The 19500-nt window shown below is 43.6% G+C and overlaps 1 protein-coding gene across 4 annotated transcripts in view; it reads left to right on the top strand.

The window, feature by feature from the left end:
• The first annotated feature begins 285 nt into the window (after positions 1–285).
• Positions 286–19500, top strand: part of UBE2V1 (ubiquitin conjugating enzyme E2 V1) — a 30605-nt gene continuing 11390 nt past the window's right edge. The window contains exons 1-3 of one of the 4 annotated variants that reach the window (XM_082430496.1): positions 354–434; positions 3550–3757; positions 18044–18192. In XM_082430496.1, coding sequence (XP_082286622.1) covers positions 18148–18192 — 45 coding nt within the window. In that variant the 5' untranslated portion in view covers positions 354–434; positions 3550–3757; positions 18044–18147. Of the gene's footprint in view, positions 435–616; positions 745–3549; positions 3758–18043; positions 18193–19500 lie in introns of those variants that run through there. The other 3 variants (XM_082430495.1, XM_082430494.1, XM_082430497.1) reach the window with 3 other exon arrangements.

The raw sequence follows: 19500 nt of genomic DNA on the forward strand, positions 1-19500 counted from the left end.
TTTCAGGTGTACAGCATAGTGATTCAGGTTTTTGTTTTTTGGTGGGGTTTTCTTGCAGATTATATTCCATTATAGGTTGTGACAATAGGCGCTTTTTAAAAGCTTTCTTTTCTTTTTCTTTCACAGTCACACCCTTCCAAGTCTGATCACCCTTGCCCTCTCCACCAAGCACCTCAATACCTCCCTCGCACCAGAGCCTGGAGGGCCTTGCAGGTTGCTGGGCCCTCACGCACGCAAACATTTCCTCTCTCTAAAAGGGCAGGAAAAAATACCTTCCCGGCAACGGGTCGCGCAGTCTGCGGAGCGGGCGTCAGCGGAGGCGTCTGCGTGTGCGCACACGCATGCGCAGAAGAGCCCGGAGAACGGGTGGGGGGTGAAGAAGGGGCCGGCCTTTGAGCGACAGCGACGCAAGATGGCAGCCACCACGGGCTCGGGTGAGCGGGGGCGCCGGACCCGGCCGGCCGAGGGGACATGGGCTCGGGCCGGGGGCCGGGGACCCGCGAAGGCCCTTGCTGCGGGGCTAGGGCCTCTGCGATGCCTCTGTCCCCTGGGCCCCGTGGCGGCGACCCAGGCGGCCTGAGTGGGGAGGAGGAGCAGGCGGTGGCCGGAAGCACGGGCGGGGGCCTGAGGGGCCTGTGGGGCCTGTGGGCGGCGCGGCGAGGCCCAGAGGCTCCCCCGGGCGGCGTGAGGGCCCTGCTGAGAGGAAGGGCCGGGTCCCGCGGCGCTGCGGAGCGGCCAGAGCGGGTGAGGGGCGAGCCCAGAGGCACTCCCGAGGAGACCGGGGCTGGCGGCTCTTTAGGGGAGATCGAGGGGTTCCCTAGAGAACGAGGAGGCGCCCCAAAATGGATGGAAGTCCTTTATTTGGGTGATGGGTGTCCGGGTGGGGGGAGGAGCCTTGGGATGTCCGTTTGGCGGGGACTTCGGAGAAGCCCCTCAGGATGGATGAAGGAAGAAAACAGCATCCTGAGGGGTGACTGAGAGGATCCCCCATTGATAAAGGGCAGGGCTCCAGTGTTAGTTTGGGGGATTGGGTTAGGTGAGGAAATTTTAATGTTGATTAGAAAGGGGGAGTCTTGGGGTGGCTGCTTTTGGGGGGGATGAAGGGCATCTCCATAGGATACGTGAGAAGGGGAAAGGGATTTCTCAGATTCCAGAGGGATTTGGTTGGAGCAGCTGAAAGTGAAATGACCCCATCGTTACCAGGCCCCTAGTTGAGGGAATAGATGTTAGGTTTTAGGAGGCAAGCTCCGAGTAGGGCGGTTAGTGGAAGCTTGCGATATTGGGTGAAGAACAGATGAGTTGGGAGCCCTGGAGGTGTCTGTCTGGGGAAGGGAACCCCATGCAGTGGGTGAGTGTGGGAAAAGGTCAGGTTTCAGAGATGTTCTTTTTAGAGAAGAAAAATCTCCTTTGTTGGGTGAGGGGAGCGTACCCTAGGAGTGTCTGTTTTACGGAGACTGTCTCTCTCCCACTCCTTCGGGTGTTGGTAACATATGGGAGGTCAGCTCAGAAGTTCCCCAGTGGCTGGATGGGTTATGGGGAGAGGAACAAATAAAATGGGAAGTCTTGGGTGACTGGAGAAGAAAGCTGAGGTGCAAGAGGGAAGGAGGGGGCTACACTGTGGGCCAGGGGGAGTTCTTCCAGGCCCTGGTAGCTGAAGGGAAGGAGCATAGATTTTGAGACTGGATTCACTGCTCTGTGTTCCTGAGATGCACCAGAGGATCAAAGCCTGAAGGATCTGTTTCAGAGCTAACACTCACAGCTGGGCATCAGGGGATGGACTCAGGTGGCCTTCTGGAAGAGGCAGGGTGATGATTGTCTGGGGAAGGTCCCGCAGAGGGGCTGATGAGGCCAGAGGGTCAGATTCTGGACGTGCAGAATTTGGGAGTAACAGAGTGTCCCCGTTTTGGTGAGGAGGGTGTCCCCTGAGGTGCCTGGCAGTGAAATTGGCCAGTGAAGTCCTCCCAGATGAGGTGACAGTGGGTGACGTCTGATGGAGGAAACGAACAGGACCACCTGCCTGGGTACTGAAATCCTGCAGCTGTTTAAGGCCGCAGCAGCGCTGTTAGGAGAGGGTTGGTGACCCAAAGCGAGCAGGGTGAGGGGGGTCTGTCTTTCCAGGATGTTACTCCTCCAGTATCCCAAGGGGCCATCTTTGTTTGATTGTTAGAGTGGGAATAGAAGGAATTGGAAGTAGGGGATCTGACTGAAGTCACCTACCCCAAGCTGCCTTTTACACTGAAAGCAGTGGGGTCTTCCTGGAGGATGAGGAAACTACACATCTTTTTCCTTGGGTTGGTTTCAGTTGGAACAGTGCTGAGTCAGTTCATTTACCAAGAGACTGCCACAGACATTCTCAAAAGAGAGAGGCTGAGTCAGGCCAGACTGCTATGGGAAACATCTCACGAGAATAACACCCCTGCCAGGTTGCTCCGAACAGGGGGTACACTGTGCCTGCAGCAGCCAGCGTTGTGGTGGCTTCGCAGCTCAGCCCCTTGGCAATCACTTGAGATTGGCTACCTATAATCCGGTTTAACAGCTCCTTAATTCTAACTTCTTGAAGCCCTGCCAGTTGAAGAGTGCTTCATAAATGCTGTGGTGGTCAGATAAACCATCGTCAGCTGCTGTCTAGTGGCATACAAGAGCACTTGGCATGGTTTAGATAACATGGAAGAGGTTTTGAGGTGCCTTCAAATGGGCTTCCCAGAACTCCTTTGTCTGTTTATTCAGCAGGTATTTATTAAGAATTTGCTGTGTCCCATTGTGAATAGTGAACAAGATGGACATGGCCCCTGTCCTTGAGGAGCTTCTATTCAAGTCAGGGAGAAGCCCATTAAAGGAGTAAATAATTAAGATTTCAGATAACAGTAAACGCTATGAAGGAAATTGTGTGATGTAGCATCTGGAGAGGTGGTCAGGGAAGGCTTCTCCAAGAGGGGGTATTTGAACTGAGACAAATGATGGAAGGAGCCAACAGTGTGTGTCACAGGCAGGGGACGGGGAGACTGAGTGGAAAGGCCCTGTGGCAGGACTGAGCTTGGCATGTTGAGAGAACAAGCTAAAGGCCGCCGTGTGCAAGGGAGGCTTGTTAAAGAGATGAGTTGGAGAGAGATGAGTTTGGATTTTATTCAGTGTGGAAGAAAGCCATTGAACAAGTACCTGGTCTGAAGTAGACGTTCAGTAAATGTGTGTTGAATGAATGAATGAGAGTCTTAAAAAGAGAGGAATGACAAGATCTGACCAGTGCTCCCAGGCAGTGAGAGGAGTGCAGAGTGCTAAGGGAGGGAGCAGAAAGATCATATTTGGGCTAAACTAAAATGAGTGTACAGGCCTCTCTGCTTTCTAACCCTGAGAAGTCTTTCAGGTGTGGTCAGGGGCCCTGAGGCCTTCCTTAGACAGGTTTAGAACAAACCTCTTGATTAATCTGTGCCCCTGGTTGCCAGGAAACAGCTGTGAAGCCTTTGAGTTCCTGTAAGGGCTGAACTTAGTTTTTTGTGGTCACTGCTTTCAACACTTGGTGACAACAGCTTCCCACCTCCTTTGCTTCTGCAGTGTGTGATTTCCTCATAGATCTTAGAGGGTGGAACTGTGGAAAACCCACTGGAATCCTCAGGATGCTCGTGTTGTGACAGGTGACTTCCTCCTGCCTTGGCCAGGATTGCAGGGCCTCAAAGAGTAGCCCTTGGCTGCCAGATCTTTCCTCTCACCCAGCATCCCACAGGCTGCCCTGACAGTAAACCAGAAACGGAGTGCCAGCAAAGTAAGCCCTTTACATTTTAAATTTGCATACGTTGGAGTGGCCACATACACTCACTCCTCTTACGAACATTTAACCAAATGGGCAGTGGAGGTACGTAGTCTTCCATTCCATTCAAGGGAGTTGCCTAGAAAGAGCTGGAGCTGGCAGATGAGAACCTGTAGTCTCTTAGCTGGTCTCGTTCCCGTGTGTCTCACTGTGTGAGCATCTTGTTGTGCCGGTTGTAGCTTAAGTGCCTTTTGTACAACATGGGCCCTGCTTTCAAGAGAACTTCTTCATGTTGTACTCAGCTGAAGAAACAGCAGTCTGCTCTAGTGATGGAGGGGAAACGCTTTGTTGGGCCACTACAATCTCTTGTTCCTCTTATGGATTGCCAGGGTCAATTTGATGATCATGATTTTCCCTTTCACAATAACTTTAAAACCACCCTCTTCCCCCCACCATATTCTCTTGCTCCCTCCCTCCCTCTCACCTGAAGTGTAGCTCTACAGTAGTTTGATAAATGTAGAATAGAAAATGTAAAGTCAGAAATCCTTTCTTTCTTTCTTTCTTTTTTTTTAAAGAGTAGACACCTTTATTTATTTATTTATTTTTGGCTGCGTTGGGTCTTTGTTGCTGCGCGCGGGCTTTCTCTAGTTGCAGTGCTCGGGCTTCTCATTGCGATGGCTTCTCTCATTGCAGCGCAAGGGCTCTAGGCGCACGGGCTTCAGTAGTTGCAGCATGCGGCCTCAGTAGTTGCAGCATGCGGGCTCAGTAGTTGCAGCATGCGGGCTCAGTAGTTGCAGCTCACACGCTCTAGAGTGCAGGCTCAGTAGTTGTGGCTCACGGGCTTAGTTACTCCGCAGCATATGGGATCTTCCCGGACCAGGGATCGAATCCGTGTCCCCTGCATTGGCAGGCGGATTCTTAACCACTGCGCCACCAGGGAAGTCCCAGGAATCCTCTCTTTAATTCTGAAAGGCCCCAGGGAAGTATAGAGCAGCACATTTGATGAAGTAGAGATGTTAACACTGTTACTTTTATATTATGTATAGTGGTTTAGAGGTTTCCTAGTACTTCGAATTAACCTGCTATGTCATCTCATCCAACTCTCCACAACCTAGTGAGCTCACCAGGGGAAGTATTGGCCCCCAATATTCCTGAGGGAGATTGGTGGCTGGCTGAGGAGTGGTGACACTAAGATTAGAGCCCAGGGGGTTTTGACTCCACTTCCTTCCCCAACCTGCTCCAGTGCCTTAGGAAGGAAATGGAAAGGCATGGATTCAGGCATGTGCTCTTCCTCAGTCTTGGCATGTTTAATCTTGATGAGAGAACAGGCTTTAATGAGAAGAGTCTGCCACCTGTAGCAGGAACTCTTTTTATAGCATCCCTGGCCACATTTTACCCATTCTGGGTAGTGTGCTGTCTACTGAGAGTGAAGACCACTTCTTGCTCTTGCTTATACTTGACACTCAATAACTCAACACTTGTTGGGCTTAGGGCCCCCTCATGTCATGTACAAAGTCAGTCCTTGTCTTCATTGACATGCAAGCCCTTTAGACTTCTTTTTAAGCTGCACTTCTAAGGCTAACTATGGGTAGACACTGTATTAAATACATCATCTCGTTTCTGACAGCAACGCTTTGAAGCAGGTATCTATTGTGAAGGTGAGGAAACTGAGGCCCAGAGAGGAGAAATGACTTGCCTGAAGCTCAGAGCCAGTGACTTGCAAACCAGGGTACAGAACTGGGACAGCTCTGCTCCACGACATATGCCCTTGGCCATATTAGCATTTTTCCAGCCCCCCTTGCCTGTTCTCCAGCTAGGCATCTCGAGTTCCTTCAGCCATTGGCAGGTCTGTTGACATTCCTGCCTTGGTGGATTAGTTCTTTCATGGGTGGATACTAATGACACCAAGTATGATTCTTTCTTCATTGTCACGTTCACCCCGTACAAGTTCAGTAGGTGTAACCCCACAATAGATGCCAAATCCTCCTGCTCTCCATCGGCATTATTGTCGTTCTTGTCCTACCAGTACCACCTTTCTCTTGCCTAAAAGACTGCAAAAGCCTCCTGCTTCCAGTCTTGCCCTTTTCTAATCCATTCTCTATAGAGGAGGCAGAATGGTTTTTTACAGACAAGAAGACAGAAACTGCCACTCTCTGCAGAAAGCCCTTCCTGCTGCACTTAGAATAAAATCCATCTCTTTTCCATGGCCCACAGGGGCTTCCATGGTCTTGGCCTTGCCTACCCCTGAGCTCACGTGATATGCACACCTGTACGCTTGCTCTTCCCCTTTTAGGAATGCTCTGCCTGCCTGTGACTGCCTGCTTCTCCTTCTTCAGGTCTCAGCTCTCCAGAAAGTCCATCCCTGCCCACCCCTTTCAATATAGTCTTCTCACTCATTACCACATCTCTGTTCTGTTCTAAAGTGCTTAACCTTATCTGAAGGTTTCTTGTTTGTTTTTCCATATTTTCTGTGCCTTTCCAGTAGGGCAGGATTCTGTCTTGTTCTCTGCTATGTCCCTAGCACCCACATAGTCCCTGACATAGAGTAGGTGCTCAATAAATATTGAATGTTGCAGTGAATTAATCCAGGGTCTCATCTTGATGTAGCCAAATATATAAATTTGACATATTTGGAGATAGGGCAGAAGCAAAAGTGCCTGTTCAGCTTTTCAAAAAGGAAAGCTCTTGTCCTGATTAGTTGGCATTTATAGAGGGACTTTAGCATAGAATTAACTCTTTCTCTCCTTCCCTGACTGTCCTGAGACACTTACCACACCTTATTCTTTGTCTCCACCCCTTTCAGAGAAAATTTGATCTTTGACCTTGGTCACCCTAGCAGCAGAGAAACACAGGGTCTTGCATCTTGTCACCAGCTGTTTTTTGTCACATTGTCTGGACTGTAAAGAATGATAGATTGCCGCTCTTTCTTCCCCTAGATCAGTGATTCTCAAACTAGTATACATTAGCATCACCTGGGGGGCTTGTTAGATTGCTGGGCTCCACCCTCAGTTTCAGATTCGATAGTTCTATGGTGTAATGTAGTGTAGTGTTCTGGTGTGTGGCCTGAGAATTTACATTTCTAGCCAGTTCCCAGGTGATGTGTAGGCTGCAGGTCTGGGGACCATACTTGGAGAATCATTGTTGTATAGGAGAGAAGAAATATGCTCCTCTGGACAGGCCCTAACCAGGCACTCAGACTGCACTGCACTTGCCAGTTGCTCAGAAACAAAAGTTACCTGCCCCTGACTTTATGCCCACTTTTCAAGAACGTTTAATCCAGGTGCATCACCTTCCAGGCCTCCTTATTTTCAGAATGGTAGCAGCACCAGACTCCTAGCTTAGTTCACTGTCTTCCCTGAATGGGCAACCAAACCAGTTTCAACTAGCAGCTTTCTTTCCAGGAGAAACCTGTGAGGCTCTGCCATTTTAAATCAAGACCGAGGCCAGGCCAGGGTTTTCCAAGATTGGCATGCTGTAATAGCCGCTGCTTTGTGGCAATGTTTTTCCCAAAAAGATGTTTTAAAGGGCTTCAAAATCCTTTTTGTACCACAAATATTTTAATATGTTGCTGTGTTTCAAATTACTGCATTAAATGTTTTACTAGGACATGGTGTAAAACCCTATCAAATATTCATACTTTTTTAACTTGGTTGTCATATTTTCTTTGTAATATCCTGCAGCTGCTGACTTTTCAGTTTATATTTAGCCAGGAGAAAAACTGGCTGACTTTTGATACTGACACAAATCCAGGAAAAATCCTTCTGGAAAGAAGAATTCTGAAGTAACAGGAACAAATGTTTTCTTTTTAAAAATCTTGTGTTACTGCGTTATTTTAGCACCTTGGTAGAGTTATCTTAACATTTTCATAGTTAACCTTTTAATAGTTATAGTTTATTAAGATTAACAAGAGTCCATTTTTACATCCTCTATATTGCCTCTTGAAGCTGTTCCTTCAGCTGCCTTTTAGGTGTCAGATTAACACACAAATTTTAGGAATCTTAAAATTTAGCTTGATTCAGTGGATTAAAGTGCCATAGGAAGAAAATATGTGAGAGTATCACTGAGTTTTTCTGATCTGTTATGCTTCTGGTTTTTGACATATATGGATTTAATTTTTCATATATTCACTGAAGTCTTTTGTTTAACGTATCATGATTTTGAGCTTATTCTCTCCATTTGGGATGGAATGAAGTCCTCCCTGTGACTGATACACTCACAAGGTCTGCAGGAGCTCTGAACTCCACCAATATTTGGATTTATGTCCCTGGGGTAGCCCCTGAGGTTCTAGAACAAGGGTCATTTGGAGTTAAATGCTCTTGCTTTGTAGAAAATATTGATGTATTAACTTTGTATGCAGTTTCTAAATGGTTTGAAATATCAGTAACATGCTTTCATATATATTTTATGAAACAAAGTTCAATTTGTAATGAAGAATCCTTGACTTGTGTGGTTTGGGGAAAAAAACCAGTTTTTCCTCATTACAAAAAAGTTTCTCTAAAAGTCTTGATCACACTTCATTAAAAAATTACTTATCAAATTTTAATTATCTCAGAACAAAGAACCTTAGGTGTCTCAGTTATATGGATCAGTGTCTAGTATTTTGGCCACAGTAGACCATATGAGAGGTTACAGTAGGAAAGGAAGCGGTACTGCCTTTTCTTCAATCAGGAAACATTTATTGAGTACCATGACATGCCAGGTAGCATACCAGATTCTGGGGAGGTAGAATTGAATGAGTCACAACTCTAACTTGAGAAGCTCCAAGAGTGAGTCAGACAACAAAAAAAGAAAGAAAATGAAATTTAAAGAAAAGGAAAAGGTACAGCACAGACATTGTGTGAAGGTAAAGGAGCATGGGGTTGGGGGTAAGGGGGCTCTAAGAGGACCTCCGCAGACTGCCCAGCTCCGAATTGAAGATTTGTGTTTCTTCTTAAGATCATCATATTCAAAATTTAATGTATAACTTTTCTTGGGCTATTTGAAATCCATACTAAGCCCCTTTGATAATCTTATAATATTAGACTCCCTTTTAATAGTGCTATGAATGTTTCCCTGCTGTATTTCCAGAAATAAACCAGAGTTAGAATTTTGTGACATTGAGCATTATTCATTCTGAAATAACATCCCTAGCTAACACCCGGCCACCCGTTCATTCATTCAGCAAGCATTTGAGTACATGCTTTGGCAAAGCACTCTTTGACGTATTGGAAATTCAGCAGTGAACAAAACAGACGAAGTTTTACTCTCAGGGAGTTTATGTTCACATGGGAGAGACAGACAGTAAACAACTAATGAAGTGCAAGAGAATACACTGAAAATGTCAAGTGGTAATGATGCTGTGAAGAAAAATAAAGCAAGATAAGGGAATGGGAAGTTGGAGCTTAGATGAAGAATAAGGGAGCCAGCCAGCCAGCCATTCCCAGCTCGAGGACAGAGAATTCTGGGGTGAGGGAACATCAAGTGCAAAAGCAAAGTCAGGTTGCCTATTCAGGAACTTCAAAAAGGATGGTATGGCTGAAGGAGGGTGAGGAGCAAGGGAAAGGGTGGCAGGAAATGATGTTGGAGAAACAGGTAGGGCTCTGTAGGCGAGGTAAGGAGTTTGGATGCTAGTTGTAAGGGAAAGCCAGTGGAGGACTTTGAGAAGGGGAGTGATGGGATCTAAACAGTGGTTGCAGTGGGAATGGTGAAGATGATTGTATTTGGGATATATTTGGAATTGGGTTAGATACGGGGTGTAAGAGAAAGATTTCTTATCATAACTCCAAGATTTCTAGCCAGAGAAATCTGTTTGTGCTATATACTGAGATCGAAGAGTGGGTACTTTTTGTTTTTTGAGGCGTGCAAGGGAGTTTTGTTTGGAATTGTTTTAAGTTGGAGAGGCCTATGAGGCATATAAACGGAGATGTGTAGAAGGCAGTTAGTTGGAAATATAAATTGGAGAGTTATTAAGCTTCCTTGGTCTGGGTAAAATCACTTGGGGAGTAGACAGGAAAGCAGCGGTCAGTAGGCTGTGCCCTGAGGCCTGGCAGCCAGTGTTTGGAGGTCAAGGAAGTGAGGCCAATCAACTAGTGAGGTATCAAGAGAGCCTGAGGCTAAGGGAAGAGAGTTACAGGAGGGAGTTATGGGTGCTGCTGGGAGCTCCAGGAACTTGAGGTGGGGACTGAGAATTGACCACAGGATTTGGCTAGAGGGTGCTGCTTGGTGCCCCTGACAAGAGCAGTTTGGGAGAGTGACTAGCTAGAAAAGCCTGATTGGAGTAGGTGCAAGTAGAGTGAAGAATTGCAAACAAGGGGTCTAGACAGCCCTTTTGAGATTTTTTGCTAAAAATGAACAAAGAAATGAGATGGTAGCTAGAAGGGGATATGGGATCAAGTGAGGGTTTTTGTTTTTTATACTATGATGGATAGTACAGTGCCGATGAAGGGATTCAATCTCTGTCCCAGGTATTACACAAAGTGCTTTTATAGGTTTTACCTCATTGGTTCTTCCTCACCACTTGTAGAGGCAAGGAGTATCGGGATCCCTGTCACGCTGAGGGTCATGGGTAACTTGGCGTAGTCACCCAGCTAGATTGCTGGAAAGTTGCAGAGCGTGGATTTGAGCCTAGGTTCCTGGTCTTAACCCTCTGCTGAGAGATTATAGAATTTTCTCTAAATTATACTCTGATTCTCATTTGTGGGAGGTAACTTTGCCATTACTCTGACTAGCCTTTTTAAAATAGAGTGGTCGGGACTTCCCTGGCGGTCCAGTGGTTGAGACTTCGCCTTCCAGTGCAGGGAGAGCTAAGATCCCACATGCCTCGCGGCCAAAAAAACCAAAACATAAAACAGAAGCAATATAGTAACAAATTCAATAAAGACTTTTAAAATGGTCCACGTCAAAAAAAAAAAATCTTAAAAAAAAAAAATAATAGAGTGGTCAACCAGGTATCCTTACGTTTGTGATTCTACTTCCGTGGCATCTAAAGATTGTTTATGTGAGTATACACATACGGGGAAGCATGGGTTGACTTTGTGTTTATCTTTTATAAAATGGAGTGTGCATACCTTTTTATCCTTTGCTCAATTTTTTTATTTTTCAACGAATATTTATCTAAAGACTACCATGTAAAGGCCAGTTGTTTTAATTTTCTTTTATAAAAATGGGAACCATCACCCCAGTCATACAAATTAATATGTGCTGCCTTAAATCTCTTTTAACATCCCACCTACCTCAGCTTATAAGAAGTTCGATAACTTGTGCCGTTGTCACAAGTATTTGCTCTAAGCAAATGCTTCTGGCTTTGTATCCTGAGATGTTAGTAGTAACACATCCCTAACCTGGCCTCTAATCCTTCAGCCCATCCTGAACATTACCTGGGAGATTTGCCTTATCTCTTGCCCTGCTCAGAGCCTTTTGCAGCTCCCCACTAATTACCCTCAGGATAAAGTCCTCTTAGTAACACGGCCCCACCTCTTTAGCTTTCATAAAATTCAGAGGGGTATATGACCCCTCAAAGATTAAGAAACGTCCTATGATTATATTTCTCTCATACGTTCTAATACTGTTTTGTTTTATTGAACTTTGTATGTGTATCTTGTTCCCATAGTGAGACTTTATACTCTGATTGGGAGGCTCCTGTTTTTATTTCTTTCATATCCCCAATAAGGTCTAGCATGGTGTTGGATAAGTGTTTGATAATTATTGTACTGAAAGAAAGTGTGTGTACATATATATTACTAACAAATTTATGGGTAGGGAAATTTTGACAAACAGGTAACAAGCATAGCTAACATTTTAAAAAATTGCAGTCCTGAAATGTGTGGATTTTGGTTGTAAAGGTGAAATGAGCTCAGTTTTACACACATTAAACATGGTGAACCCTAGATGGTTCCTTACTAGATAGAGTTCAGTATACCAGCTAACCAGATGGTTCCTTACTAGATAGAGTTCAGTATACCAGCTAACCAGGTGCTAATCAGCCACTTCTATTTAAATATCAAAAAAAGCTAAATGAATCACTGCATAATTTGTAAATTTTTGCAGTTCCTGATTTCTGCTAGCTGTAGTTATTCCCCAGACTTCGCTTTTAATCAATTTTGAGTGAAAATAAAAGTTTATGGCTTAGGAAAAATGAATTAAAAAGTAACAGTCCTCTTTAAAAGCTATCCAGGGACTTCCCTGGTGGCGCAGTGGTTAAGAATCTGCCTGACAGTGCAGGGGACACGGGTTTGATCCCTGGTCCAGGAAGATCCCACATGCCATGGAGCAACTAAGCCCATGCGCCACAACTACTGAACCTGTGTGCCGCAACTACTGAAGCCTGTGTGTCTAGAGCCCATGCTCCGCAACAAGAGAAGCCACTGCAATGAGAAACCCGCGCACCGCAACAAAGAGTAGCCCCCGCTCGCCACAACTAGAGAAAGCCGGCATGCAGCAACAAAGACCCAATGCAGCCAAAAATAATAATAAATAAACAAACAAACAAATAATTTTTTAAAATAAAATGAAAAAAATAAAAGCTATCCACTTTGTGGACTTAAATTCTTCGAGATTTTGCTAAATACAGGTTAACTGAGTACTTAACTGCCCAATGCCAGATTACAACGTTTATCAACCTTTACTTACCCTTACCCTCAGAGGGTTTAAAATATCCTCTGAGCTAAACCTAGGATATTAGGGCTCAAAGGGATTTTTGAGAACAATTAGGTGACCTCGGATGTTGCAAAGTGGTGTCCCATAAGCAGAATCTGACCCACAGACATTTGGCCAGAGCAGAGGAGTGACCCCTTTAGACAGGACGTGTATTCTCCAGCTCACCTCAGTTCTCAACACTTCCTGTTGTTTTGAGCCAGACATTAAAGAAATCTGCAAAGCCATACCAGTCTTCTCACTAGTTTAATTTTGTTCTTTGAAAAATATAGTTATATGTTATTTATCTTAACACATAATGGTTGGTTGTGGTTAGTTGTAAATGAATTAAATATTTTTATAATTTCTCAGTTTTAATTTTCTAATTTGGTCAATATCAATAGCTATAACCCACATAAACAAAGGCTCTTTGAAGTCTTCAATAATTTTTAAGAGTGTAAAAGGGTCTTGAGACCAAAAAAGCTGAGAACTGCTATTCAAATGGAATAAATGCTTATCATAATTAATCAGTATATAGTACAATTATTCTGGTATTCATATGTATATCCCAACTCCTGCTTGGAATATTTCTAGACTGCCTAATAGATGCTGGCCAATCCAGAGTATTTCATTTATTAAGCTGTTTTGATGCCTGTTTTATAATTGAATCAAATTGAATCATCCTGTAATGTCAGTACGGAAGTAACAACAAAAAGCTGACTTTGTCCTCTGTGGTGCTCATTTACTGTTCCAAATACTAACCTAAAATAAGTTTAAGTGACTCATTTTTTGTTGTTGTTCAGTTGTGTATATGAGCTTTGCATGCTTTGTTTTTAAGTAATTAAATGTCTAATCCAATGGAAATACCTGTTGGAAGTGCAAGATTCATTACTAATATAATATTTTCCCCTACTTCAGAAGTAAAAAAATCAAGCATCAGAAAGATATAACTTGAATTCACTACCTGATTTGAAACTAATAGCAATGAGCTTGTGATATTTGGATTAAGATTTCCTAATCAGGGGGACTTCCCTGGCGGTGCAGCAGTTAAGACTCTGTGCTTCCAGTGCAGGGGGCGCGGGTTCGTTGCCTAGTCGGGAAACTATGATCCCACATGCCGCAAAGCGTGGCCAAAAAATTAAAAAAAAAAAAAAAAAAAAGATTTCCTAATCAGACCTGGTTGTTAGATGAAGAGGAAACATTTCCACCTATAAGGATGTTCTTTGCTAAAGTTTAAAAGAGGAACAGTTACACCTGAAATAATCCAACCTGATTTAAAGATCTGACACAAAAAATAGCACATTTGGGGGAATTCCCTGGCGGTTCAGTGGTTAGGACTTGGCGCTTTCACTGCTGGGACCCCGGGTTCAATCCCTGGTTGGGGAACTAAGATCCTGCAAACCGAGGAGCAGCAAAAAAAGACAAAAAAAGAAAAGAAAAGAAAGCACATTTTTTATCTTGCCAAAGAGAGCAACTTGAAATAGAGGTCCATGTATAACTTCATTCAAGAGTGAAGGGCTTAGCCATGGGAGCTATTGTACTTTGCTGTTGATCATTTGATTTGAACAAGTTTTGGTAACACTAAAGAACACAGACTACTTAAAGTTAGTCACTTAGGGAATACTATGAAGTGAGATTCCCACTCTCAGAGAATCCTTGATCCTTATTTCAATCAGTTGTCATATAACTGAAGCCCTAGAGAAGGTGAGGAAGCATGACTGATGTAACTTATCTGGGGAAGAGTGTTCCAGGCAAAGCGAATAGCAAGTGCAGTTTGGTTGACATGGTTCCTAAGTGTTTTGTTGATCAAATGACACAATCGTGGTGTTTTTTTTGTTTTGTTTTTTTTTTAACATCTTTATTGGAGTATAATTGCTTTACAATGGTGTGTTAGTTTCTGCTTTATAATAAAGTGAATCAGTTATACATATAAATATATCCCCATATCTCTTCCCTCTTGGGTCTCCCTCCCTCCCACACTCCCTATCCCACCCCTCTAGGTGGTCACAAAGCACCGAGCTGATCTCCCTGTGCTATGCGGCTGCTTCCCATTACCTATCTGTTTTACGTTTGGTAGTGTATATATGTCCATGCCACTCTCTCACTTCGTCCCAGCTTACCCTTCCCCCTCCCCGTATCCTCAAGTCCATTCTCTAGTAGGTCTGCGTCTTTATTCCCGTCTTGCCCCTAGGTTCTTCATGACCTTTTTTTTTTCTTAGATTCCATATATATGTGTTGGCATACGGTATTTGTTTTTCTCTTTCTGACTTGCTTCACTCTGTATGACAGACTCTAACAACCCAATCCAAAAATGGGCAGAAGACCTAAATAGAAATTTCTCCAAAGAAGATATACAGATTGCCAACAAACACATGAAAGAATGCTCAACATCATTAATCATTAGAGAAATGCAAATCAAAACTACAATGAGATATCATCTCACACTGGTCAGAATGGCCATCATCAAAAAATCTACAAACAATAAATGCTGGAGAGGGTGTGGAGATAAGGGAACCCTCTTGCACTGTTGGTGGGAATGTAAATTGATAACAGCCACTATGGAGAACAGTATGGAGGTTCCTTAAAAAACTAAAAATAGAACTACCATACGACCCAGCAATCCCACTACTGGGCATATACTCAGAGAAAACTATAATTCAAAAAGAGTCATGTACCACAGTGTTCATTGCAGCTCTATTTACAATAGCCAGGACATGGAAGCAACCTAAGTGTCTATCAACAGATGAATGGATAAAGAAGATGTGGTACATATATACAATGGAATATTACTCAGCCATAAAAAGAAATGAAAATTGAGTTATTTGTAGTGAGGTATGGATGGACCTAGAGTCTGTCATACAGAGGGAAGTAAGTCACAATCGTGGTTTTTAAAAAAATCAGAAAATATGGAAAGGGGGGGTTGGAACCACCCATAATCCTTGCACCTAGAGATAACTGCTGTCACCATCTATCCAGGTTTCTTAAGATGTTATTTAGCATCTATATTAGTTTACTAGGGCTGCCATAACAGAATACCACAGATTGGGTAGCTTAAACAATGGAAATTCAGAATTCTGGAGGCTAGAAGTCCAAGATCAAGGTATCAGCAGGTTTGATTTCTTTTGGCTTGCAGGTGGTTGCCTTCTCACTGGGTCCTCACATGGTCTTTACTCCATACAAATGTGCATACCTGTTGTTTCCTTGTGCATCTAAGTTTCCTCTTCTAGTAAGGACACCAGTCAAATTGGATTAGGGCCCACCCTAATGGCCTCATTTTAACTTAATCACCTCTTTAAAGGCTCTGTTTCCAAATATAGTCACATTTTGAGATGCTGGCACTTAGGTCTTCAACATATGAACTTGAGGAGACACAGTTCAGCCCATTACACCATCTGTGAACAAGTACCTCAGATATTTATCAGTCTTCCTGTCAGTACAATTCTGTGCTATTTGGATATTCATTTTTACTAGTGCAGGCTTATAAAGTAACCAATAGTAACAGCAGTAGTAATGCACAGTGATTTTTTTTCTCCTAAGCCAAATTAGTTAGGATTATTAAAGATTTAACTCTTTCTAAACAGAAGGCATTGAATTGTCTGGTTTTTTGCTTATAATGTCACAAACAGCCTTCAGTTTCGCGTTTGCTGGAGGAGACTTAATCCAGTATAAATGAATAATCCAGTTGGCTCTTCTGTGGATAAAAAATGCCAGTGTTTTCCAAACGGACCATTCAAGAATGCTTTCAGATTTTTCCTGTTTCCTTTCAAGTACCATCTGTGCTATTTAATATTTTTCTTCAGTCGGCTGACTCTTTTGCTTATGTTTATTTTAAAAGGGAAATTTTAACATAATCATAAAGGGGAAATTAGTTTAACATTACTTGCCCTAAATAAGTTATTCTTAAAAATAAATACATGACTGTAAAATGAAGTGTTCACTCATGTACCACCTGAAAAAAAGCCTGGGAGCCACAGTTGACTTCTCTTTCTCTCACACTTCATAGGCAATCTGACAGGAAATCTTACCAGCTCAGACCTCTGAAATATCTAAAACTGTGCTACTTCTCACCACCTTCACTGCTATCACCCTGTTCCTTCACTGTTAACACCTATGGTCTTTTGCTGGGATTATTACAATAGCCTTCTAGCTGTTTCTGCCCTAGCTCCCTTCACTGTACTCTTCATAGAGCAGCCAGAGGGATCCTGTTAAAAACAAGTCAAAATCCTGTCATTCCTCTATTCAAAACTCCAGTGGCTTTTTAACAGTTGGAGTCCCTAATTTCCTACTGTTCTTCCATCTCACTAACTTGGTTTTAGCTCATTTGGCATCTTTGCTGTTCTTTGACACTCTGGGCAAGGTCGTACTTCAGGGCCTTTGCACCTGCTGTTTCCTCTGACTGGAAGACTCTCCCCTCAGCTGCCGATAAGTCATGTTCCCTATTTAAAATCGTAACTCCCCCCACCAGTACTCTCTGCTCCAGAACACCACCATCTGTCATACTACATAACTTGCATAATTTGTATTTGTTTCCTTCTAGAATGTAAGCTCCATGAGGGCAGGCATTTTTGTTTTGTTCACAGCTTTTTTCCCGGTGCCTAGAAAAGTGCCTGATTTCCTCAGGTATTTATTCCAGTTAAATTAATAGTAACATGTGTTCCACGCTTTGGGAAATACTGAGATATACAGAGAACACCTCCCACAGTCTTGAGTCCCTCCAGTGGGTCTTTCTTCATAATCATATGTTAAGTGCTGCTTGGCTCTGAGAGTCTGGCCAGTTGGAGGCTCAGTAAAGAAAGCTTGTAACCTGCCTGGATCCTGAGTTTTTTCCTGAGGAATAGTCTAAATGCCAGGGGAAGAGGTGAGTGGGGGGAGAGGTAGGCAGGACTGGTTGGGAGAATAACATCCCCATCTGGGCCCCAGTACCTAGACTTTGTTCTGGAAGACACCCAGAAGCGGTGCAAGCCTCAGCCTGAACTTAGGTACAGTGGCATGAACCTGTGAGATGCGTTTGTGTGCTTGCTTCCGTGAGCTACTTGCCAGGCTTTGGGATTTTTGGAAACAGGTAAAGCAGAGAACTGGCTACCCTCTTAGCTTTTTCACAAGAGAGAAGCTAAACTATGACTTAAATATTTGCAGTTTTTCATCCTTGCCGCCTTCTGTTGACTCTGAGTTGACCAAGAGGACACTGTTGTTACACGATAGGGCCAGGGCGTCTGTTCCTCCTAAGGTAGTTTGAGAGTCGTTCCAAAAAATGAGCACGCCCTTGGACTCAGAAATGTAGAATAAGAACAAAACAAAAGAAATAGCCTCTTTTCTTCCAAGGCACTTCTGTTAGCACTTTAGTTTTCATCTCAAACTAGTAGGCCCAAATTAATCAACATTTCGGCTTGTAAACCCTTTATGAAGTTCGTCAAAGCTCCAGGGATGGGGGTGGGGTGTCTTTCTAGGTTCGGTCATCTAGCCCTGGTGTAGTCGTCACTTCACCTGTAACAAACCACGTGCCCCTTCCTTCTGGTTGTGCTGGTCAATACAGATAGCTTCGTAAGCAGCAAGCTTGAGGTGCGACAACTTACAGCAGTTTTTAGCACATAAGCATCTTTATTCTGACCTAGTGATGATGAGCAGCTAGCTCTAGGCTTACGAGTTCCCCTGGAGTTGCTAGTATCTTGAATTTCTTTCCATTTATTTTAGGAGTAAAAGTCCCTCGCAATTTCCGACTGTTGGAAGAACTCGAAGAAGGCCAGAAAGGAGTAGGAGATGGCACAGTTAGCTGGGGTCTAGAAGATGACGAAGACATGACACTTACAAGATGGACAGGGATGATAATTGGGCCTCCAAGAGTAAGCGTCGAGCTACCGCTATAAATGTCAATGTCGTAAATTCACTGTGCCTCCTTTTAAAAAATATTAGCCTTATCACGGAAAAAGCTCACCAATGGTATATTTTCTGAAATGTGGCTATTCTTTTTTGACCAGTTTCAGTTTATATATTTGAACCTCTTCTGATGCTGTTTAATCCCTCTAAATGGTAAGCAAAAACCTGTTTAGACTCATAGTGTGAATTCACATGACAATGTAGACAGTGAGGTTTGAGGTAATTGTACCCTCATGTAGTTTAGAACAAACTCCTGGGCTTATCAAATAACAAGGCTCCAGGTACAGCCAGCAATCCTGAAGACAGTGTCCAACTGAACTTTGGAAAACCTTCCAAAGGTTGTGGTTTTTGTTCATTGTTTTCCAGTCCTGCTATGCGTCTGTATCCTAATTCATTGGGCCATTCAACAAAGGGTTATTGCCTGCCTGGTCTGCTCTGGTCTGTTCCAGGTTCTGTTGGGCCCAAAGACCTTTGCAAAGAAGACAAAGACAATGGGGATGGGGAACAGGACCTCTCTTTTAGAGCGCTGTGATTTTCGAGCGTTCCCAGTCTTATAATGCCAGCTAACCTTTTTTTGTGGCACATAGTAAACCCCCCAGAAATGCCCTTTAATTCTCACAAGAGCCTGTTGTAAGGTGCTCCTGTTGGGTAGTTGCATTCCATCTTACAGATGAGGAAGCCGACTTGGAAAAGTCAGGGTACTCGCACAAAGTCACATAGCTGATAATTCCCAAACCTGGTCTCACTCCAGAGCCTGTGCTCCTAACCACTGTGCTATATTGTCTCCTTCCTATTTATATTTTGAGTTTTCATCTGTTCCCATTATAGAATTATCTAGTGTTAAGTAGTAATTTGATGTAGGAGTGAAGAAATAGATTCCAATAATGTGACACTTGTTTCAGACAAGCGGTAGGAGATTCGGCCTGAGTGTAGCAGGCCCTTTCCTGTGTCTGCTTGTGCTTAAGGGTGATGATGTTCGGTCATTCTTTTCACCTCATGCAAGGCTCTGCACCAGCTCGCTGGGAGATAGAAAGACACATGGGACGTGGCCCTGTCTGAAAAAAGGAAGAGTGTGGTGCTCGCTCAGTGTTAGGACTCTTAGACTGTCATAAACACTCATGGTGAATGACTGGCTTTGATATTTAATGTTACTTTTTGAATCATTTTTGTGACCCTGTAGTTTTGTTTGGGGGGTTTTAAAAAAAATATTCAATCTGTTTTTACTCGTTTCTTGATCTTTTTTTAATCTATGAAAATTGGAGTTTTCTGAATCT

This window comes from Balaenoptera physalus (assembly GCF_965194825.1).
Source record: "Balaenoptera physalus genome assembly, chromosome: 16".
NCBI lineage: Eukaryota > Metazoa > Chordata > Mammalia > Artiodactyla > Balaenopteridae > Balaenoptera > Balaenoptera physalus.